The sequence below is a fragment of the Glandiceps talaboti genome, chromosome 2 (genome assembly GCF_964340395.1).
Source record: "Glandiceps talaboti chromosome 2, keGlaTala1.1, whole genome shotgun sequence".
NCBI lineage: Eukaryota > Metazoa > Hemichordata > Enteropneusta > Spengelidae > Glandiceps > Glandiceps talaboti.
Genome location: NC_135550.1, coordinates 14,653,711 through 14,680,118, shown reverse-complemented (window position 1 = coordinate 14,680,118; position 26,408 = coordinate 14,653,711). Strand labels below are relative to the sequence as shown.

Here is a 26,408-nt window from a genome sequence, read left to right as displayed (position 1 = left end):
AGCCAAACAGGATTAACTTCCTGTGCCATAAGTGAACACATGCATAACAGTTCCTTCAAATTGACAAGTTTCACTACATATGATTATTTGCTTACTTTGGTGAGTACCACACAATACATAGTGCTTTCACAAGTCACCACTTTCAAAATTCTTAGCTGCAACACTTTGAACTGACTGATTTGCAATAGATACAATACATCGTAGATCTGATGACATTTCTGCAAAGTATCTACACTAGTATATGTAGCTTTAAACGGCAAATCTGCTATGATTTCAAACTCTACATTTAAGAACACAGATCACTCAGAAGATCTGTATATGGCTCTTGATTTGCACAAAGATCTAGAGATTGAAAATTTGTAGCTCTTCATGTAGCTCTGTGCACAGGCCCACAATACAGATTCACAGCCCTTTTTCTTACAGATGTGCATATCTGCTCATATTTCAGTTATCTACATTAGCCCACTACACTTTGTAGCATGTCAAATACCACACAATTTGTCAGATAACACAAAAGTGAAATTGTCATAGGAAACACACATTCGATTATCCTGTAAAACACAGCCTTGTATATATTCTACAGCTATTCTACTGTTGTTGTTGTTTTTTTGCTCTGGCTAAAATATAGAAGAGAAATATCTTGACAGAATATGACCTTACCTTTGTCGATCTGCTTTATAACTAGACGTGAGCTCATCAAACAATTTACTATTCATTTCCATAAAGGTTTTCAATACATTGTATACAAGTGCTACAATTGTCCTGGGAACAGAAATACATACATACAGAAAGGTTAACATCAATGGAAATAAACAGCACGGAATTACAACACAGAAATACACATTAGAAGATAACACATCCAGGAAAGGAGATTAGACACACTGGGACACAGTTGAGTAAAACTATGACAAACACACATACCTGATTTCATACTCCATCACAAACACAAACTAATTAGCTCATACGATATTCGATTTCATACATTTCTCAACTGTTTTTATATTCTACTTGTTCCAAACATACATAATGGCCATAATGCCTAATAAAAAAAACTGCGTGGTTCCAGTTATGTTCAATTTTAGAGTAGGTAGATTTGTTATTTTATTTTATTATATGTTTTGTCTGTGTCAGTGTCTAGTTCATGTTTTCCATTGTTCTCCAAATGGTCTCTGTGTTAATTATTTCATACTATCAGATGATAAAAGCCATTACCGTACAGATTGGAAGACTAGTTTGAGAGTGTCTCGTTAAGTTGATGGCAGTTTCCGTATCCACTATTTCTTGCAAATTTTTGTGATTTTATTTTTTTTTTCTCCAATACGTAAAAAAAAGTTTAGGCTCGGCAGTGAAAAGCTAGGTGGGGTCGGATAACCGGAACCAAACAATTATTTTTTAAGGCCTAACAGTAAAATTGTGTAATTATCAGAACAGTTTCCAAACGATGCAATAAAGATGTAACAAGAGTTTCAAGTGTAGTGAACTGTCAATATTCTGACAGCTTTTCTTTAACATAATACTGTGAATGTACCACATGACTGTCATCTGTGATAACATTTTATCGACAGGGCAGCCATTTTTTCAACAAGAAGTCAAGGGTCGTGACATTCACTTACTGGTTCCAATGCTCTTTTGATATCCTGTACAGAGCTGGAAACATAATAGGCAAAATGACGTTTGAATTTTCTTCAATTAAACTCATTATGTATTCATTATTCCAGTAATACAAAGCACGCTCTGCGACCTGCAAGGGGTAGATTAGAATGAAAGATAAAGATTACAATACATAGCTGTCAGTCAATCTTTGTCAACGGGTAAATCAAGTTTCCTGTCTCAGCTGACCTTTGACCCAGGATGGTTTTTTTCACACTAGTCCCCGAGGACACCATTTCCCTGATTGTTATCTGGCTTAAAAATCTACATTGACGACTGTGAAATAGACATATTTCAAATGATCGTTGATCATGAAATATACATGTGCAAAGAACAGTTATAATTTGTTTAATTAAATAATGTTTATAACAGTTCATATATCCCAAGTTAGGTTTTAAATGTTCCACAGAGGAGAACTAGAAATTTTACTTGTTTTACACTTGATGTCAGTAGAATTAATGTTTTTAAACACTGTGCTATTCAGAGATGTATGACAACTTATAAAGAGTTCTGTTATTCTTGGTACGTGAAATAGAAAATTACTGCCTAGGCACATCATAAAAATAATGAACATTCAATTTCTTGGTCGACACCATAACTTCCACTCCATGCGCTTCACATGTATTACTATAGGTGCGAGTGAGAATAATTCTACCTTCTTGTTCTATTTTGACTCTCTAGCATGATGTAAAAAGCTATTGCAGGTACTGAGAATTATGTATATCTTTTATATCAATACTAATTGACTACAAAAACTTTTACTAGTTTCACAAGCAGGATATTTTCTTGTAATTTCTTTTAATACCTAAAAAATTTAATTATAGTGCACCATCTAAATCGAAATGAAAACATGACACTAGACCCTGTAACAATTCTTAGCATCTTTGACAGTTTTCAGCATTAGACTATAACCCCTACGCCATTGGCATGTTGGTGCGTCAACCATTTATCGCTTGCCATGCATATCAAAGATGGGTCAAGGTGAGGTGAAAATGTACTCGGAAATGACTTTGTATTAAAGACACCTACCTGGAAATGTGGACTGGACACACATCTTGATATTTGTTTAAACAAGTACTCTTGTATCTTGACGAACTGGGAGGGTTCAATTACATCCAGAATTTCTTCTATTTCACCTAGAAACATCACCTGTGGGACAAAAAAAGTATCGTCATGACGACATCAATGAATGAATAAACTTACTTAACATGTGGATGGCATTCAGGCATGAAAACGGTCTCCTGTGCTCTGATCTACATGTAATCCAGAGTCTTCAGATATCGATTTCTGATTGACTCTACATCCAGTTGAAGTCATCCCCGGTACAAATGTATATCAACAGAGAAAAGACTTCACCATAGTCCCATTGTTAGAGTCTGTATATTTCATTGAAATGCATACACCTGTGCTAGCTTTCTTAGTGTTTAAGATACAGTATTTGATACACTGGCTTCAATTGTGTGACATTAATATGAAGTCTGTTGAGTGAATGTTTGAGGGCAGTGCTCGTTGGGCTAAAACAGTAATTTGCATATGGCGCTTTAAAAGCATTTTTATACTTTTGTACAAGGTCTGAATGAAATTGACAAGTGCCTAGCACAGAAACAGCTGACGACAGACAGACAGACAGAGACAGACACTCACATACATACATACATACATACATACATACATACATACATACATACATTCATACATACCATACATACATATATTCTATACATACATACATACAGACAGAGACAGACAGACAGACAGACAGACAGACAGACAGACAGACACACACACACACACACACACACACACACACACACACACACACACACACACACACACACACACACACATAAACACACACAGAGCCAGACAAAGCTCGTTCCTATAACCCGCTGAGAGCATTTCCCATTGGGATGAAAAAGCCTACGTAAGCCTCACCTCTTTTTGACTACATGTTTTCGGCCAGAACTTGAGTAACCCCAAGACGACCTGTAGGAAAACAACATGAGGAAAGAAAAGTCATTACTACATGGTAGTTACGACTTAAAAGCTCACATTTGACAAACTTGACCTCATAAAACACAGTTGTTGTGACAGTTGCCTTATTTTAACAGAACTTGACAATCACAAGTTGAATTAAAGCACTACACATCACAAATCAACCCTACACTTAAAAAGGAAATTTTAACAGACTGTATGTATGTGATTGGAGAGATAATTTCCAGTGCTTTTGTGGAAGATATCTCATTTTGCCAGACGGCTGACACTACCGATACTATCACTCTAATGCCTGTTGTATCAAAAAAATAATTTTTTACTTCACATCACATGTGGTAAAAACCAATTCTAGGTGGTACTATCATCGAAATATTTTTAATTGGTAGTGAGAGGTGATTTATTTTGAAATCTCACGTGTCAAAATAAAAATTGAACAAAATATGTTCAGAATTCTTACCGGTTCTGTTAATGATGCATCTTTTTCTAGAAACTGCACCACACAGTAGGCGAGCTATAGGGGGAAAAGAGACAAGAAAAAAAAATAAGTTCTGAAATAATGATAACCACTAAGAAAGCACTTCAACATGCACACACACACTCAGCATGTTATGAGAATAAATTCCCAGGGAACCAACACTCCAGGAGGTGTCCATGAATGTCAAACAGCTATTTCCAGATTTTGTTGGTTTTTGTACACCTACACACACTCAACCACTGTAATTTATACTTTCAATTATACCTGTCTGTACTATTCTACAGATATGGAAACGGTAGAATAACCACTTCACTCTAATCCCGCATATGTAAAACTTTGCCGAGATCACAAATATGATATTACGTAAGGATAAAAATCACTGACTACTTGTTGAGAAGGTATAGAATAAAAGGTGTCAGCTGACTTATCTAAATCATCAATTTATGTTATTAGTTGACAATCCCACCCTCTCTCTAATTTAATCATTTTCTCCATGACAGCGTTTGATTTTGCCTTTGTGGAATGTTCATGATGTTAATCATCATGGGGCAACCAGTACTGACTTGTCTGATAAAAACTGACAGCTACTACGGAAATAACTTGCCAATTCAGCCTAGAAATTGTTACCTAACGATAAGTAATAGCGTGTGACGTCAAACTCTTATTTTGTTCATTCAGTCATGCAGACGACAGTGTCCGTCTGTTTGGATGATGGCAAACACTCACTTCTCTCCTCATATTCACAATCAAGAATCAAAATCTGAAATCACTTCATTCATCCTGAGTAGGGCAAACTAAAATGCTAATTCACATAGATGTTAAAGAACACAAAAAAAACCCAGAATTTAAAAACACCAGTACGCGTAGTAATGGTCAGTATCTACTTCTCCTAGTATGTTATACATTCATTGATGACTTTTGCCTCGAGGGGATGGGAAGGGTATTTTTTTAAATACATTATAGGTCTTTGACATGATATGTTTGTTGTAAACGAATTCTTTACTTATCAATTGTCAAAATTAAAGAGAACTTGGCACTGTATTTAGAGCTTAACTATTAAAAACATGATTTTTGAGTGGACTTGAAATGCAAAGTAAAATGGTTCTAAGCTGACACCTTGTTTATCCCACTCATTAAAGCATGTGGGCCTGGGGGAATCTCGGTGTTTTTAAGAGCTACAGAAACACATCAGTGTGTATTTTACAGCAGTAACTCTTTGATATGATACAACACGAAGTATTTAATTAGAGAACCTGAACCTGACCACGGCTAAATCACAGCTCCTAAATGTTAGTAAAATGCCTGAGAAGTCCTCCATAAACACTTTTGGTTGTTTGTGTACATAGGACTTCAAAGATAATTATTGACACTACTAGTGACTAGAGAAATACATCAATGAAATCTCAAAAGCTAATTTTTGGAGTCTTCTTTTTTTTCTGTTTCGATTATATATGTGTGTCTATGGCTGTGTTTGTGTACTTATGTGTCTGTGTGTGAATATGTATGTGATATTTGAACCAGTTGACGTATCATTTACTGACTAGTTGATGTTCTGGGAACATCTACATCTGTCTGTTTGTCTGTACCTGTCTATCTGTGTCTGTCTGTCTGTCTGTCTATGTCTGTCTATCTATCTATCTATCGAGCTATCTAGCTATCTATCTACTAGTTGTATCCATGTCTGTCTGTCTGTCTGTCTGTTATCTGTCTGACTGCCTAGCTGTCTATATGTATCTTTTTGTCTGTCTGTACACCAGTGTGCCCTCGAAGCCAATTTGATGCACCACTGTCGCACACAATTTCTATTGACGCACCAAAATTTGGTATCCTCCTACCTCTTACTATGTGACGACTCATAAGAAATGCCAGTTTTTCTCATTTTGACTCGCAACAACAAAATTTAGGGGCACACTGGTATTATATATACAGTATCCGTACCATGAATAACAAAATCAAGAACAGGAGTTTAGAAATAAGTACAGAACATGACAAATGGAAAGAAGAAAGTATACAAGAGAACAATAGAAGTATGCTCACCTGTGCATGGTATAGACTGAGACATTTGACTTTATGAAGTGGTATCAGTACTTTGATTAAGAACTGTTTGTGTTCTGCCTTTAACGGCAGAGCAAAACCATTTATGATGCTGCAAAAAAAAAAAAATAAACAGTTTAACATTAGATTGACTTGTTAGCAGTATTACAAGATTAGTACACAGTACAACACAACATGGCTTCTCTCTTTATACATCACTGGAAAGCTGATTAGCCGAATTCACTCCCACAAAAAATTTTCAAACAAAAAGACAAGAAATATTGAACGTTTAAATACTAGGATGTTGTTAAATCACACAGATATTGAGTTAGTTTGACTCTAAAATGAAAATACAATTTTTTGTAGAAATCTGACAAAATGAGAATGGGAGCTTGATATGAAAGTGCTATTTTTAGTAGAGTTCATCGTCAGTACATGCACTCTATTATTTTATCTCTAAATGTGCTTTTCTTGTATCTTTAGCCCTAATCTCTGTCATTCATCCTCTCCCAACTCTGCTCTCCATCCTTATCTTTCACAACAGATTTCTCCGATAAGATGTTCCCTCTGGAGCTTATCAGCACTGCGAGTAAAACTGCCGCTGTAGTCAACGATGTCGTTTCATTGCATTTGCCAGGGATCTAGACGACATATATTTATACTTTGTCTCTACTTGTCTGTTTGATTTCTCATGCTCATTTCAATCTGTCAATTTCATCAGTTGATATCATTCCTTCCCCAAAAAACCTGACTATTAGAGCAAAAAAAATTACGACATGTGTAGAAATTTGAATCAGTTGTCGGAATTTCATCTTACATATGACACAACAATGGAACGCAGTACAGAGCAGACTGGCTCAAGGCAGTGTTGGCAGAGACTTGACAGTCAAGATCAAATAGGGGGAGTAACATACACATATTTGCATTTTATTATGCAAAAAGTCATAATTTTTTTGAGGAATTTCCACAGCTTAACAATTTGTATACCACGGCTGAATAAATAACACAAGGAGAATGAACTATTTAAGTGTGATGTTAATGTGTTGGAAAAAGGCCACTTCACTGACAACATACTCAAAACAGTTTCATTGCCCACATTATGGGAATTATAGAGTCTCGAATTTTGTGCCTACAGCAACGTTTCTATTATCTCATCTAACCTGTAATAGATTTTGGTTTATTGGACTCCATGCTGAGACATACACACTTATACCCAAGCAGAATTATTAACCGTTTCAACACCTTCTCATAAAAATTTTCATAAAATACGACACATTTCTGTAAGTGTACAAAAAAATGACAAAAGAACACCCCATCTAAAATCAATCTGCAACACAAGGCCAATTCAAGATTTTATTCCGTGTCCTCTAAATGACCTTTCTTCAAAAAATGTTTTCTGATTTGAGTAGAGGATGTAATAGCACTTGTCACAGCAGGTAAGAACCTTATAATGATGTAGTAGTCTTATATCAAATATTAAGTCTACGCTATTTTCTTGCTTAATAATGGATATGAATATATGGATGGGTATTACCATACCCTGCAATGTTAAGTTGATCACTTTTGACAGGCAGTTTTAACAACAAAGTTTTCTGATGACATAGCCATTTATTTTGGTGATACATGACTATCATGGTATACTATAATTTCAATGTTATAATTGGGGACACTCCTGTCTTATTTATCACAGATGTTGCTATCACTTAGCAAAAGGCAGACAAAACTAATAACCATCTTATTCTAATATCTTTAATATTTCATTCCCCCCACAAGTGTGAAACATCAGTATCTATAAAGTAAAATCACAAACAAACTGATGGACAGATAAGTTGACGGGCAGATAAACACACGTGTGCATGCGCGTGCATGCATGTACATGCACACACACACACACACACACACACACACACACACACACACACAATATACAGGTACTAAACATACACACACACACACACACACACACATACATACAAACGCACACATGTACAGACGCACATACAACTATTTTGCTTACCTTCCCAGTATCTCCAGAAGCTCTCCTACCCCATTGAAATGTTCTGTCTCATATATAAACCTACCAAGAGAAAGCACGATACGAGACATGCATTAATATACAACATCATCAGTGTTTACTCAAATCACACATCCTCCCATCACTAAATACAGCACCTGGACATTGGTATGCAGATTTCATGCCCCCTTTTAATGCTCTACTCCATTTCACCCGTACCCTCGAGATGTGGAAACTCAGTAATTTCTGAAGTGAATATATGATCAATTAATCCATTACTTGGTGAACTGTTCCACCTTTTACATATAAATATCTCTTGGTTAAGGTCCAATGGAATGTTCAATCATAGTGAAAATGATGTAGAGGTGACTTGGGATGTTACATCTTGAATCATATCATCAAAAATAAAAATATACATATAGTCATATCAACACATGAAATTGTTCTCGCATTGTTGTCAATTTTTTTTTTTTTTCATTTAGGTGAGCCAAGATGTCTGTGTTGATTGCAGCTTTCATTACAGAAATCAATGTGGAAAACTGACATCTTTTGGTTATCGATGTCTTTACAAATCAGAGACACTGACATGGGTTGGTACACTTTACTACTTTATTGGCAACGACTTTCTGAAGTCATGATGATGTGTGCGTAAAGTAAACATCGTGACTTTACATGTACATCCCCCCAAGGAAACCCAAGGCACTATACTAAGATTTATTTTCAGATGCTGATGCAGTACAAAGTTTGAATTTATTTGCAAATAACAGCGATGTGATGTATTAAAATGGCATGAAATAAAACGAGTCGACACAAATCTTGAATATCAACAATGTGGATGATACATGTACCTCTACAAATGTATGCATGATTCTGTCTCATCCAAACTGTTTTAATTCCTCATCATTAGAATAAATTTATCTTGAAAATTATTCATTTTTGAAATTTTAAAAATTCAAACAACCCCTTCATATTAATCAATACTAGATAATGTACCATTTAGATAATTTTTCAAGTAATTTTCATTGGTACCGTAATTTGCATGCAGATGATCATAGATCCTAATACTATGTATGGCGTGACGGTTGAAATGCGGTATTCTTATCTTGACAATAATCTCTCAGATGGGTTCACTTTGAGTTGATGGTTGTCCATTATTTTTCTAAGTTCACTTGCATATCAATGACAATTACAAGATCACTTTGAAACCTTCAACGTCATGGTGTGTATAATCTTCAAATGTGTACGAGCTCTAATTGCAAAGTCCTTCAATGCACACCTTTTTACCTATTCACACATATTTGACATTTCTGAAAACACCTTTTTCATGAAATCACAACACAAGTAGGTAATACTTGAAATGACAGTCGAAGACCTTTAAAAGGTGGTGAAACATAGTAATCATCAATAGCTAGCTGACCTATCACGTTTATCTGAACATAGTCTACGTCTTTCTTTCAATTTTCAGAAGATACTTCATCATTGACAGACATATATATATCCGAGAAATTTTTACAAATATTTTCATGAAATTTACTTATGTAGACTCAATATTTGATCATCTCTTGGCCAGAGGAGATGGGATGTGGAGCCAATTAAAAAGACCATCTTGCTGCAATTTACTGACTTGTAAAAATGAATCCTAATCACGTACTTTGCTCTTACACGTACACTTAGTCGCTCGCTGACTACTCATTGATTAGACTTGTCTACAAGTATGCAAACACAAAACATACAAATATAGGAAAAATGATGATCTAGCAGTTCTTTGATGAACACACAATTGACATTAAACAAACATTTTTTACATGTAGGAAATGGCAGTAATATAAGAAAAAGTTAGTTGGAACAAAATCAACAAGACTATTTTAATCCTTATGGCTCCACTGATAAGATAACATTTAAATAGAACCTGGGATTGAAAACTGAAACCCTGGCCTTTAAATAAAGAAAGACTCATTTCCTTGGAAATCATATAATATTACTAGAACCACCTAAAAGTACAAAAGTAACATTTGTAAAAGTTTAATTCCTGAGGTGCATACTATATTAAAAGCAATTGTGATACCTGATTATCTTGAACTGGCTGATGAGCATATGTAGAAATTGAACAATCTGAGCTGTGAGGTAGCAGATATTTACTTTTTACATAATAAATATCAGTCATTAACGTTGCACTAGCCACAACTGGAGTACTTGTTAAAACGGCTTTGTTATATGTATAATGACGTTATTGTAATCTTGTACACCTGAGCAGTATTCAATCACCTGTGGGTACACATATTTGTGTAACCGTACACTAACAAGATACTAAAAAATCAAATTAAATTGATTTTTGGGTCCCCACCCTAAAATCAGCTACACTAAAACAAAATCACCCCTTCAACCTGTTACTACCCATGGTTAAAAAAATTACCTCTAACTAACCACATGTACAATATCTAATTATTGGTATTTTATCAATTTTCTGTGAATATATACTGTTGGTTCGCTGATCAATGGAAAAAAAAAACTCTAGTTACAGATAGTGTAGCTTTCACAGTACACGGTTGTTCAAAGAATTCTAAAATCACTGTCATCAAATATCAACTGTTAGCATTCATAGTGTTTTACTTCTTTCCTCATTTGACAAGACATGAGAGTTTGACGGAGTGAAAAATCAATGAAATACACAAGTCTGACGTCAGTACATGTAACTCTATCCATCATTCGTGTCTGCTCCAAAAACGTGTATTACGTACTAACACTTGGAGAAGACTACCTTCCAACGTTTCATATGTTTATGTAAGTTGATCATGAAAATGGCAATGCTAGTGGCGCATCTTCATGAACGAAAAAATCTAATGTATTAGAATTAACATTTTAGTGTTTTTGCTTCATGTCTAAAATTACACTAGTTTTGAAAATATCAATAACAGACTACTTCTGAGAAATTGTATCTAATATCAAATCAATATTTTCTTCTGGTCTCCGGTATACATATCTTATATTGATTGCGTGCAAATATTTAACAATAATTTTTTTCAATAATTGCAGGGGTTACAAAATGCTCCCTGGATCATTAGTCTCCATGTTACTTATATATTCCCAATTATGAAGGCATCAAGAATAGATAATAATAATAAATTTGGTTTTTGTAAAGCGCTTTGAGCACCCGACTGGGTGGGAAATTATTACCCCTGGCTCGGATCTATAGCGGGCACAACGGTCTTCTTTTGTACTTCCTCAACTCCCTGGGGAACATTCAATCTATTGCAGCCTTTTTAAGCGCATAGGATTAAAGCATGTTACATTGCAACCTCTATCCTACCAGGTCCCCAATTATACAGCTGGGTTGACTAAGGCACAGTCGTGGTTCAAATCTTGCCCACGGACGTTAGCCATTCAGAAACAAATGGCATGATGGGGCTCAAACCTGCCACCTGCAGATTCCAAACCGACCACTCTAACCGTTTGCCCACCATGACTCCATGATATCATGTTTTCTGTATAAATCTCTCTTGAATGAATATAAAATACACAAATTACTGGTGATATTCAAATCAACAGGTACATATACATGGGTATTTCATGGGTAGTTGTTGGAATTGTGTATTTTATATCAAATATATATCAAAATACTTAAAGTATCAAGATTCAGTCAGTGACACCATTTCTCCATTTTGTTCATACTCTACATATATTTTTATATTCCATAATCTCTGCAGTAAGTTTCTGATCAGCTGACATTTAGATATTACTATATCTACGATGTACTTTTTTTTGTTATTTTTAAGAGTTTTATATTTGAGTCTGTCTGCTATGTTTTATTTAAAAAGCCAAGTTTGAATTCAGATTAAAAAATCTGGCGTGAAAAACTGGTAGTAGAGCTATGGAAAAAGTTGAATTAGAACAAAACGAATGACCCTTCATCATCCTCACGGCTCCACTGATAAGATAACACTAATGCAAGACCCTGCAAAGAGGTTTAGGTGCTTCTTCTACATCAGGCGATTCAACATTTACATTCTTAATTTCTAAATCTCCATGTAAAATATCACGATTAAAAGTATTCACACGATATGATTTCCATTCCCTAAAACCTTCAGAAGTAGTTTACTTGAACTGATTAATCAAATCAATTACTACAGATAATCCAAATAATTAACAATAAACTGTATCAAGTTATAAAACATATACACACTGTCAACATAATCGTCAAAACAAAATTAGAACAAAAACATGTCACATTTTTATTCCTTAATTTTTTTTTTTTTTTTTTTTTTTAAAACACGAACGCAAGACCCTTTGATATAATCCCTGGTCTTTACAAAAGGCCCAGTTTGGGTGAGAATTAAAATCTAGGTGTAAAACACAGTTTTCTGTTAGTGCTTTACAAAATAAGGTTGTTTCAGACCAACAAATGATCTTATCTAACCTTCATGACTCCATTGAACGGGATAATACTAATGAGCAACCCTGCGGGATTGAATCATGACTTTTAAAAACATAATAATTTGTGCATTCTATATCGTTATATGTTTGTATTTTTCTGCAATTTTACATTTGAAAGGTTTTCTTTAATCACAAAACTATGAAACTCTCTACAAATATTCATCCCGTTATCATTTCTAGTTACAATTTACAAATTCATCTTCAAACATATCGCAAACCAAAAAATGTGTCATCGAGTCTTGAAAAGTCTTTAACGAACCCCCCCCCCCCCCCATTCAGTAAGTCTAGCGCACCACTGTCCTTGTCAATATCACCGTGGTGATTATATCATTGGTAAGGTTAAACCAACATGAACAGTGTCGACACGTTCTACCTTGTACAAAGTGATAAAGCCAACAACCAAGGCTAATGAGATCGGAACCTTTTGTTTCTCCTCATTGCGTGGGTGCTATCCAAAAAAAAAAAAAACGTGGTAAAAAAAAAGACATTATAAATCACCAATCAATTCATCCCAAGACTCAACTCAGTCAGCAGTCAATTTCACCTTATCTGGAAACTGCTTGCTAACAGGCTTTCTTTATCATTAAAACACTGCTTACTTCACTAATGGCAATATGAATAGAAGCAAGACTTCCCTTCCTGACTTATTACCTACTAGGCTCGTTATTTCAAACATTGATAACACGATCTAACATTAAAAAAAAAAAAATTTAAGACAATCCTGAATACTCTTTCATAAACATTTACTTCACAACTGTATCCATTTCATGACACACTAAAAAGACTGAGTCTTGAAATGTTAAAAATCCACGGTTCACCAACAGTCTTGTATCTGCATAGTATTTTATGTTACGATTATTTCGATATGCAATGAGTGCTCATTTTAGATGCGGCAGTTAAATTCATTACATATTTTTTTGTCATCAATATGTCATATGTTCATCCTTGCTATCATAACTAATCACATTATTGATGGCTTGTGTTTTGCTTCATGTCCTCGTAACCAATGTAAGGAATGCAGCTGAGCAATCACTGACACTGTAGGTCAAATACTAATATTCAGAGTTGAACAGCGTTTGATTCTTTCAATCCACTTTTCTCCTGAAATCATTGGCTGAATACCACTCAGAAAAAAACTGGGAAAGAGCACTTATGCTAGTTTTCTCCTTTGGAGGCATGATAATGTGTGAAATTGAAAGCAACATTTTTGTTCATTGCAAGAATAGGTGAAATCTACCTGTGTTTATAGTGGATGCTGTCTGGTTGTTGCTCTGTATCAGACAGTGTACTGTTAGAAGAACCGGAAACTAAATGCAAGTTTTACCAGTTTCCCCTGTAGACATAGTGTTACTTCATGAATTGAAAACAGTATTTGTGTCACAGCAGAGAAGGTAAAACCTGTGTTTTAAACTGATTGCTACCTGTTTTTTTCATGCCAAACTATGCATCGTAATGCCGAGTGAACAGGAAACAATGTAGGGTTGGTTTTTTTTTTCCATTTTAACCCTGAAGACATATACTATGTGAATTGAAAGCAGAATTTCTTTCACACTGCATTAGAGCAAGTACAATCTCCCAGTGTTAGCAAATGATTTAATACTGCCTGCTTTCACTCTCAAATTATACATAATTACGTATAAATGAACGGGAAACTGTAGGAGTTACTATACAATAAAAGACAACATTTTGTGTTGTGGGTCAGTGATAACGAATGAATTGTCTTGTAGGTCACATTGTATCCGAGGGACACAAAATTTTGCTGTGTCATAAGAAACTGTTTTGTCAGTGGTACATCAAATTGGCTTTTAATAGACAACACACTGTTGATTACCTTTCAAACTAACCACAACAAAGGTTCTAAAACAGAAGAACACTAGGCCCCCCAAAATAGAGGTTAATATACATTTATACCCTAAGATATTTTATTACCCAAACAAAATGACAGAAAAAGTAAAATTAGGGTTAGGGATATTGAAGTATGATGATCTATGTTGTTAAATTATTTAGAGGAATATTCAATCCAATATTTTTATCACACGGAAAGCTGGGTCCAGCGTGTGTGCCATCATTGATAAAAAACACTGGAATTCAGATGGTACATCGTTCACTAACCTGGATATAAACTCTATTCCCCAAATCATACACAACACAGTACGGTACATGATTTTTTTTTTGTACGTAATAAATCATGCATGTTTTAAGCTACCATGCATTACAACGACTCACACATACTAATCTGTCTGTCCAGACATCTGAGACACTACAGTAAATTAACATCCCAACTACATAACTGGGTTTCATATATGTCAAGATCGATTATGTATTTCTCCTCATTCTTTTACTAGTAGTATATAAAATACAGACTGGTTTAATCTCTACACAGACTTTGATTCTGATAGATAATGTACACGTATGTATATACCAACCCAACCAAAACCTTGTCTCCAACACTGATTCAACTAGTAATCTATACAGAAACACTATGGCTTCCATTAGGAGTATATATGTATTTGGGTCGAGATGAGTGATTACTTGTTCATCATTGGCCAATTTTTCAGACAGAGCCACACGAGACGTAATTACCATTATACCACACTGATTCTGTCACAAGTGTTCTATATTTCGCTTATTTTCCTGACAGCAAAAAACACAGCTATGACAAAGTCCAGTCAATATTGTACAATTTAACAAACAAATAATTCATAGCAAAATGACCTCCTAAATTACGATTACATTTTTCAAAATGTTCACTATTTTAACCCAGTTAATATCAATAATTTGAAGTATTTATCACTGTCATATATATTCAGTGATGGTATTTACTTCCCTATTCTGTCTCTAAAACAAGACAAAAATGCTTTGTCACTGCATGGGATGGAGACAACATGTACATTTTGTACATTCGGTTCACCAATAATGTCAGGAGATGAGGAAGGCTGTCACATGACTGTCACCTGATCCTGATTCATTATTTCACAGATCTTTGGAGATGGCCTCGGGTGCACTGAGAGCCACTACTGACTAGAATCTATACACGAGTGCTGTCTCTATTTACATCATTATACAACCTTAGCACTTCCTCACACATTTTTAACGTTTTTCATATTCACTGATTCTGATCAGTACATGTAAGTCACCGAATTTCATTACTTCAGTCATTACAGACAAGTTTTGATGATCTATAGGTCAGTGAAATGTTCACTTCTCATAACAATAAAGTTCCTTCCCACAAAATTTCATAGAAATAACTAACTACTGATCAAGTACTTTCTACTATCAACAGGACTGTTTTCATGAAAAGAAAGGAGAAATTTCATATTCTATCTACTACCAGTCATTTGTCTGCACCTCGATGACCGTAATGAGGAAATATAGGATCTTCCAACTACAAGCACGGTTTTCCTTCATCAATATTGTATACTGCCGGCAGGCGTAGAAAACTTAAGATTATCACAAACTCAATAAACTATCATAATATCAATGGTAGTCATGTGCGACTGACAGGCTTCATATTAACCTGTACTCAACCCAAATGGCTGTGTGTTGTTTGGAAAAATGGGAAAGCCGATAGAATGTTTGGGTAAGGATTACTTGTTACATACACTCAGTAATGTTTCTACCTTCTTTTTCATGTTTTCAGTTGATTGGAAAAAAAGATTGTTGGCCTTGGAAGACAGCCAAGTTATGAGAGAGCAGTTTAATCATATTGGGCATTTTTCCAGCCAACTAATCGGAGTACTGTTATTTGATCATGTTAACCTCAGCATCAACTTTTATGTCTCCCACTTTTTTTTTTACAATAAAACTTTTTTTCATTTCAATGATTTTCAACAATGCCAGGAATCATTTTTAATGTCTTAGCTTGTTTTTCAGTTCGATACTTGGAGGACTTTTACACATAAAACTACCAATAGGAATGATGTACACAAATGCAAGCTTCAACAAAAGTACATTGTAAACTCAAACGGTTTCCAGAAATTCTGACTAGCCTACATCTTATTAACAGATCATCATCATCATATCAGGTAAGTGACAAAATTTGACACAAACCAAGACAGACATCGATGATGTAAATTATACATTTTATTTTGTGACATTATACTATGTTGTCATGGCAATAAAGTTCACGGTCCTGGAGGTCAAAGGTTACTCCCAAAACCTGGTCTCCATAGACATGCATGTACAAGTGCATCAAGACAAGGTGATTCACTCTGAGTTGGAAAAGAACAGGCTCCCCATAAAATGATTGATAGTATTTTATTACAAATCGCAAGTAGTAGGTACATCTAATTTTACCTTGGAAATGTACTGAATGAGTAAAGAGGTAGTTTATATAGTGTCTGTATGGTCTGTCTCTGAATGACATCAATATCTTTACCTCAAACAGTGACAGAACTGAGAACCGAAAGGTAGCTACGACTACTACGCCAATGGAATATGACACTACAATAGCAGCAGACAACTCATGCCAAAATAAATCTCAATGTCTGGTTATATTTCCAGAAGCAACCACTGTTATCCAATAAATCAATTCCATCTATCTAACTCTCTTATAACATACATCAATATTTCAAATTTATATATTTCATCTTATTCTATTTTAACTTCTAGCAACAAAACTATCATTCTTTCCACTTTTATGAATGTCCTGACAAATCCACTCCAAGTTAGTTCAACTAAAAAAAAAAAATTGACATTATTTTTGAGAAATGGAATGATACGTTTCCTGAACAAGGAAATGATATGGGTGTTCATCATAATATTTTTTTTTCTGTATCGTAAATGGCCCTGAGCTCAGGGACAACAAAATACCCAGCACAGATGCACCTGTCAGGGCAATCCTTTACAAACTTCCTTTTTTCCCTCTGGATATCCAGTAATTGCGGAGACGGTTGTATTTAAGTTTAACAAGATACACCTACAGATGTGTATAGATATTGATATATTTTGGGAATTCTCTTGGATAATTTCCAATTTTTAAAAATGAATATATCAAACATTTATGTTCAGTCGTAAATGTAAAGTACCACCCTGAGAGAATGAATATCCATGGATCCCACTTACAAATGAATGGTTTTGGCTTTAATACTGAATAAACATGAAAATTCCACTTCTCAAGAATATCGTGTTGTCATGGTGTCAAGTTGGGGGGGGGGGGCATTGATATTGCTATCTGATCACTGACAAAGACACTACTCTCCTCTTAATTTCTTAAAGAGTATGTTTCAAGAAATGTTTTAATCCCTGATCATCGCATTAGTTTTTGATCTTAGTACAAATTACACGGAATCTTCAGGACCAACTTTTCTTATAACTCTGCCAAACAACTGGTTTTCACACCTAGATTTTGATCCAGATCCGAAGTAGGTCTTTACCATTTGCCATTTTTTGTGACTATTCACTCAGATATGCTTATTTTCTTACTCCAAAATAATCGTAACTTACATTTGAGGTTTCTCACCTTTAAAATATAGAGTATGTAGTAATGACGGTACTTACTTTAGAAAAATATTACTAATTTGTTTTCTGATGAAGGCCCTGAGCCCCAAGAACTTGCCATAGATTCGATGTAAGATAGTCTTCAAGAAGTCTCTTTCTCGTGGGTCTTCACTGTCAAACAATTCCAACAGCTGTGGTCAGAAAGTAAACAATAACACTCATCAGTTATAGCAAAAATACTAGATCTGAAAGAAACAATGTTTCATCACATATCATTGACTTGTCCACGAATCACTATCTCGGCGACTTGTCATTAGCTTTCAGATCTAGTAATCCTCTACTGTTCACCAGATTTGAAAGCCAAAGATGTGTGTCTCTAGACTAGAGAATCACAGATCATTAAATACTTTGTCATTGATGAAGTCAATTGTCTGTTTCCAAACATCTACCATGGAAATAGTGCTCACATACATGTAGGTTATTGGGAAATATACATGAAATTAAATAGACATGAAACTATTGAATTTCTCCCCAGAAATATAATTTATATATAAGACACAGTACGTTAATGGTAAATAATTACATGATACTTGGAGAAGGGGGTTTAGAGGTAGTTGACTAGTAAGTAATCAAGTCCAATCCTTGTACACACATTTTCAGATTTAGACAAAATACAATATCATAAGGGGACGGAACATGTCACTCTATACATAAAGGTTTGTGTAAAACCATGACCTACAATATGTATAATATTTTATTTGGTTCTTTCTAGTATTACATTTGAATACAATTTTTCATCTTTCAGGAAGGCATTCATACTGAAACCCAAAACAAAACATTCAAGAATGGACCAACCAGGACACAACTATTCCCTGATAGCATGTTATTCACTGGATAAGCACATACATAATCCCCATATTGCCAACAAAATAAATGGCATAAGTAATATTAGTACTGGGAATCATCTCATGAGATTGCAAAAATGAACATGATGACAGTATTTGTTCATAGTTGCTGATGACTGACTCTACATCAATTACTTTTTATGATCTAATTATGATTGCAATATCATTCAATATCGATATCTAACCTATCTTGTGATGATATATCATATCTTGTCCATCGTAACGTAAATATTTGCAGGTTCTTCTATGAATGTGACAAACAGCAAACCACTGTTTTGAAACGTGACAATGGTCCTGTCCCCACTTGAATCAATTTGAAACTGATTCAAACTGAATCAATTCAGTTTAAATAGTTCGAAACTGGTTTCTGCCCCCCCCCCCCCCCCCCCCCCCACACACACACAAAACCTGAGTAATGTATTTGAACTGATTCACTTTTGCATTTTGCATGGTTTAATCAGTTAACAATCCCACACCCCGGGTAACAGGTTTCAAACTGATTCAACTAATCAGTAAATCGGTTAAAATTGGTTTCTATGCAAGCAATGAGAGGAGAATCAATTTTGATTCAATTTCAAACCAATTCAACCTTCCATGTGGAGACAGGGATTATGTAAATTAATATCAGTCACGAAATAAGAGTATCCAGGGAAAGCAAATATGAAAGTTGGAGTCTAGTATTTCATCTACAGGTATTACATGGTATTGTAAACAACATGATATGCTGTGTTAGAACTAAAACCTACACTTCATTTTGTTGTAACAAATCAAGAATTTTTTAATTTTTTTTTTAATTTTACATACGACAGATACACAAATCAAGAATATTTCTGAAAATATGTTATTACATGAAATTATTGTACTGTGGAAACCTCTTATCAACACATGCAGTATTTCGGTGAAACATTTTCTTATGAATATTTAAATATCATACTTTGATGTCTTCTCATACATGTTATCACACAAAATGAAACTAACATCTTTAATACTGTAACCATGGCAACTAACATTTATATACAGTATCCATGGTTACTGTATTTGTTTAATTGGTCCCTCAGGGCATGTTTCAAATTGGCCATGTAAAATGATTCAAATGGAATGGTAGTGTAAAACACTGCCCCTGCTCTGAATGTATATGGTACGAGGTTTGACACGTCTTCCCTCTCCGCTATGGTTCTTTCCAATTTAAAACAGTAAGATTTCATTCGCATGGACTTTGGGAATAAAAACCACCCATACCCTTGCTAATGACTATATAAAATACAGAGATTAACTTTAAATCACTAAATTCAACCTACGTCTTGTCTAGTCTGTCAATTCTTTTCTTACGTTCACTCGACCCCCAAAATGGACAACAGTAAATCATGCAAACAGATTAGCTCAATATTGCACATGTGCACAACCTCTTACACAGTTAACGTTTAAGCAGCTGCCACAGCGTACATTTTTGCGGCTAAAGTGGACGTTAGACAAGACAAGAAATGACAGAATAGACAAGACGTAGGTTGCATTTAATGATCTTAAGTTGTTTTCTGTACTTTTTATAGTCATGGGTAGGTTTTATTCCCAATATCTGTGTGCATGAAATCTGTTTGCAGTCTCCCTATTTGAAATTGGGAAGAACCATAGTGAAGAGGGAAGACGTGTCGAACCTCATAGCATATACATCCATAGCTATCCCCTGCCCCCCCTTCCCCCCCACCTCTCTCTCTCTCTCTCTCTCTCTCTCTCTCTCTCTCTCTCTCTCTCTCTCTCTCTCTCTCTCTCTCTCTCTCTCTCTCTCTCTCTCTCTCTCTCTCTCTCTCTCTCTCTCTCTCTCTCTCTCTCTCTACAGAATTACATGTAGATTGTAGTCAAGTAGCAAAGCATTACCCTATTTTTAGTGATTAGTTTTATCTTGAATTGGAGAATAAAATACTACTTTATCCTTGTATGGATCTTTTTAGACAAACACTCAGTAGGGTATAGCTATCTCTATTTTATTCATTTGTTATTACTGTCTACAGTGTATTTGAAATTGCAAATATAGGGGGACAGCACAACAATACAAATCCACTTTTAAAAATATGTTAGGAGGGTCTAACCACATTCCTACACCTACCCCAAACCCCCTAGCTTGATGCAAATATGTATCTGCTGAACAGTCGGCCCACTACTCTGCACCCTTGTCTGTAAAGTTACTGTGATTGTGAGAGAAAGGTCAGACAATGTCAAATCTGTGTCCACTTGTAGTAACGTATATCAAGATTGAAAGTAATCCTTTGATTGATTCACTGTTACCATGACAATGCTCTAAGCTACATGATCTGCAAGACGTACAAAATGCAGTATACTATTGGGACAACAAACTACTTCTTTGCCAATAGCTAGTACGACTACATGTCAACTGCTTATGATACACACACCAGAGATACTCACAATCATGTATCGCATGCAACATACATGTACTGTATACTACCCACATACAAATACCTTTCTATAGAGCGAAGAACTTAGAAATACATGCAAGACAGTACGAACCATACTGCTAGTAAACACTAAACAGTCCACTTATACAAACACTAACATCATACTACACGCTCGGTTTGTTTTCTTAAAACAGCTTTCCTTATATTGAAAAAACAGCAACAATTGTGTAAAGTAAGTGCAGTGCTCCATACACTGGATCATCAGCATGCTGTAAGTTAGCCCACACCTTCACACTGGTGGATCTCAGTGATATCCACCACAAGTACTTGGCCATACGGCCACAAATTAGATTATCATTTAACCTCGGACCACTGGTCTGAGATTTAACCTAACAAGGACTCAACCTCTACTTAGATCATATGGACAAGTTGTTACATCACTAAGAAAATGTTTTCTTTTGTGATCGGCTGATCTTATCTCATTAACATTCACACTGCTTGAGGACACTACTGAAGACATCTACCACAGTGAGTAGATTTAAAACCCAGCACCTGTGTTCTGGTTGGCACTTCATTAAAGTAACCACTGGCTGGCTACGCCTTTCTGGAAAGGACAAAGTCGAAATCAGAAAGCACAAAGGCCAACAAGGTAAACAATATCTATACGTACAGTTAGTATGTGACTTATCATGACCTGGTTAATAGAATCATCACCAGGGGAAAACATAGCACCACAGGACAGGTGGTCCTGTGTCTTTACATGTAATGTCTTACAAGTACTTACCTGTAGTACAAATCTCTGATCAATGTACTTTTTCGCTATGCTAGGTTGGAACTCAGGGGATTCCAAGAACCGAAGGAAAAATTCATAGACAATCTGCAACAAAAACAGAAAATATTCAGTATGGTTATGAAAATCATTTCTTTCTTTTTTTGACCATCAATAACGCTTGATGTGTTTGTCATTTTACATCAAACTTTTACAAAATTCATGAGAATATTTTATTTCAACAAATTATACACATTACAAGTGTTTGCCACTTCCCGTTGTATGAGACAGTTGCTCAGACTGAGAACTCTGAGATGTCGTGATTTCAAATGTAACACATGTCATCTAGGATATCGGAAAACAAGACCAATGTGTTATTTTTAAAGGGCTTCTCTCACTTGTTTGAGTTGAGCATATTTCCCTTAGGATTCAGCAAAGAAAATTGTGTACATTATCAAAGACAAACCTACTGAAGATGTCTGTTGTAAAATTTTAGAAAAGTTCCCTGATACGTTATGTTATGAATACTTGCAAATCTCGTTTTGCACATTTTCCTCGATGAGAGGATTTTAAGATTACAGCACAATACTGTAGTAATGGCAAATTCATTATTTACAATGATGTGATTTTCAAGAATCAATTTGTTTCAGAGATATTATCAAACTCAGAGAACTAATAACACTCTCCCAGGGTCCAAAATAAGGAAAATCACACCGCTTGTCTTGTCAAGATAAAGACTATGTCGTCTATATTTCAAACAACACAAGGCAGTCAACGTGTGTACATCAGGAACCCTTGCAAAGGCTGAGGCACCTACATGTACGTATGCATTGATATCAAGGTACACTGAGAGAGATTCATCGTTTGTACTCATTTGTAATCACTCAGTTACAACAACAAAGAATCTGTCAGTCTAAAATAACTATCTTGTGTTGACTTTCTTTGTTCCTACAGTATTTGGACAGATTTAGGTGCTTGTCAAAATTAATAATATTTCAATTGATAAATGTATCTTGAATTCAGCATAAACCTTGACCTCTGACACCTTAGTTGAGATTATTGTACCAGCTGGAAAGCCTTGTATACAAATCTAAAGTGAGACATGGAGAGACTCTACACAACCACACGATCGTTTATTTTATTAATTCACATTTAATGACGACATGATGAAGGGTGTCAGAGCACACTACATAAGGAAGTGTTTTCTAGACTCAACCAAAATCTATCCTGCTTTAATACTGTGCTGTTTTGATACATCGTTAGCTAGTTGTACCTCCTAGCCCTTGTATTCGCCGCTTGTGTTGAGAAAAATTTCACATAGCCACACCCCAAAAAGTCATTATCATGGTTATTTAACATGAAAATTACCACATCATGCAGCGCAATGCTTGTATATTTACATACTGATTCATTTGAATAACGACAGTCCAATTAGTTGTCGTGGTTGAAGGGACTGCACATTGTGATCAACCAGGCTATTGGGCAAAAAATTTTCAATTTGTAATTACCAGTTTTGACAATGTAATCATTGCAAGCCGAGAATACGAGGGCAAGGAAATTTGACCAGTTAACGATGTATCTCAACAGTGCAGTAAACAGGCTAACCACAATCGAGAGCATCATCATGCAGTGATTAAGGAACAGAAATCTGCAAGTTTTACCAAATTTCTCCCTTTTGTTACCATGGTTCCAAAGCACAAACGCTGTATGCAAACATGTGAATGCAGAGTTTATTTTCATCCCTCGCACGACTCTTTACTGTCAACAGTTCATAACAGTAAAGGTCACCTTGACATTTCTATACATTCAAAGCGTTTGCACATCCTCTCAGACAAATCCTCGTCAAACATATAGTATCAAAAACATGTACTGTGTTTGACAATGCCAAAAAATTACACTCATTTCTTCAACTAAAATGCCAAGATTGCGCTTGCAAATGCAGCAGGTACTTCAGTTCATACCCAGCAAAAAGTTACGATTAAAAAGAAAGAGAGCGTTATAGCTGGGTGCAACTTCCACACAGGATGTAAAAGATTCCAAGACACTGTTACTTACATACACGCCTCTCCTCACCTGTAAATGTGGCCATGAAGCTTCTAATGTGGGGTCATCTTCCTCTGGGTCAAAGTCGGGGTTATCACTTGGGGGCAGTGTCCGAAAAATATTACAAGCAATCTGTGAAAACAAAACAAATTATCAAACACATGTTTTGAAACCTTGCCAAGTCCAAAACACCTTGATTTAATCTGTCTAGACAGTATCGCTGGTGTCTCTGTATATGATGCAGTGTGATGTAACTTTAACACAACATGAGAAACAACGCATTCATTACAGAAACTTGTGTCTCGGGTACAAATGACTTCTTACGATGCTGCAAAATATACAATGGTGATGGAGGTAAGCTCCTGTGCAATGATACCTCAAGTATCATGGCCATCCGTAGCAGCCATATTGGATTTCTGATTGGTTGCTTGTGATGTGTAAACAAAGATGCCCGTATATTATAGTATAAATGTAAGTGGGTAAGTGATGGCCTGACTTGTTTGACCTTGAACATCAAAGTTAAAATCTGTGCATAACTGGAAACACTGTGATACATAATTAATGACTACAAGTATACACAGGAGTATCATACAATTACTTGACTTTGAAATCTCACTTTGGACTTTTGATTCTTGAAATCTGACTTTGATGACAAGATATACATACAATAATACATGTAGCACAAAGGATCACCCTATACGACATGGATGGAGACACTTGAATAATTTCAATGAGTCATAACTCCTTGTACATCTTCAATATAATCTATTTCCAAAAATAGCTAGTCAGCTACATACATGTATGGATCAATGAGGGTGAAGGGGGTGGGATGAAGTGCTGAATCTGCATGTGACAATGGTATTTCATCTTTGAGCCAAGTTTGAACAACAACATGTGCAAATATAATGTCTGAGAACTGTTTGCTTTGTATGCAGAGGACAGACAGACAGACAGACAGACAGACAGACAGACAGACAGACAGACAGAGACACAATTAAGAGCAGCGCCTTCCAGACGACTGTGCAATTGCAAAATCATTCATTTCTTCTAGTAGCCGAGTCTTCAGTTTTCCTGGAGAGCAGAACTATATAAACAAGATAAGGAAAGAAGTAAAGATGCATGCAGTCTATGCATAGCCCCTTAGGAATTCTGCATCCAGTGTAGCAAGCTACTGACAGCAGAGCTGCCGATAAAGATTCCATTTCATTGTAGCATGATAAAGATTGTTATCATTTTTTCTCAGAATTCATCACATATGCACTGTATTATCCTGCAGACAATTTCCAAATCGGATAATCAGCATCTTTAACACAGCTCTGTCACAGTGTTAGCTGAGAGTTGCTAACGTTCACAAAACATACATTGTACACACACACACACACACACACACAAACACACACACGCACACACAACATGCTTGCTAAGGCACTTGACTAAATCAAGGACACATTACTGCTGTTTTGATATTAAAATATACTTAAAAGTCACGTACATGAAGGGTTTGGTCCACAGGTGTGCTCCTGCCAAATCAAATGTTGTGAATACAATACAACAAATTACTAGATGATAAAGGGCACTGTCCTAGAGTGACCCAAACACACACAATCCTGCTGCATACCCACATAGTCACTTAATTCCAATCATACCATGCCAATATCTATCGATATACAGCAATGTAAAGGGGCCCCCTTTATTACTATATGAGCAGGTCACGCAGTAGACATACACTCTAAAGACTGCAGTAATCAGAAGTCTTAAAACATAATACCCAAATGTTATTATTTTGATATAATAGTAATGACATTTCTGACCAGTCTGTCTCTTAGTCTGATTGAAATTTCACTAGATTTTTGCCGTCAGGGATATCTGAAGATGATTCATTCTTTGGAGCAGACCAGTGCAGTGATGATTTCCTGTGTTATCTCAGAGTCTGCCAGAAGAGATAATATTTAGGTGAACGAGACTCATGAGTTCTTCATTGTATACATATGACATTGGATGCACAGATAATGACTTTGTCTGTTTTAGACTTTTATTAGAAAAAAGCAGGTGTGGTGTGAGTCCCCGGTATGTTAACAATTTCACCTTCGTGTGGTATGTGGCAACAATATGGAAATATCTGACGTGATAAAACACAATATTTGAAATGTTTTTGGGCACACCAGATGTTAAGATTTACAGTGTGCAAATGTACATCTCTCACTTTCTTTTATGGTAATAACCTCGTAGGGGTCTCAGTCCAATC

At 35.6% G+C, this 26,408-nt stretch overlaps 1 protein-coding gene across 2 annotated transcripts in view; it reads right to left on the bottom strand.

Moving 5' to 3' along the window:
• The window catches only part of LOC144453420 (serine/threonine-protein phosphatase 2A 56 kDa regulatory subunit epsilon isoform-like), a 66,174-nt gene that overhangs the window by 1,949 nt on the left and 37,817 nt on the right, over positions 1 to 26,408 (bottom strand). The window contains exons 3-12 of one of the 2 annotated variants that reach the window (XM_078144711.1): positions 24,176 to 24,295; positions 22,136 to 22,228; positions 18,099 to 18,229; positions 8,172 to 8,231; positions 6,158 to 6,266; positions 4,103 to 4,156; positions 3,586 to 3,636; positions 2,680 to 2,799; positions 1,614 to 1,741; positions 661 to 762 (exon numbers count right to left, since the gene is read on the bottom strand). In XM_078144711.1, coding sequence (XP_078000837.1) covers positions 661 to 762; positions 1,614 to 1,741; positions 2,680 to 2,799; positions 3,586 to 3,636; positions 4,103 to 4,156; positions 6,158 to 6,266; positions 8,172 to 8,231; positions 18,099 to 18,229; positions 22,136 to 22,228; positions 24,176 to 24,295 — 968 coding nt within the window. The remainder of the gene's footprint in view (positions 1 to 660; positions 763 to 1,613; positions 1,742 to 2,679; positions 2,800 to 3,585; positions 3,637 to 4,102; positions 4,157 to 6,157; positions 6,267 to 8,171; positions 8,232 to 18,098; positions 18,230 to 22,135; positions 22,229 to 24,175; positions 24,296 to 26,408) is intronic. The other variant, XM_078144712.1, reaches the window with a different exon arrangement.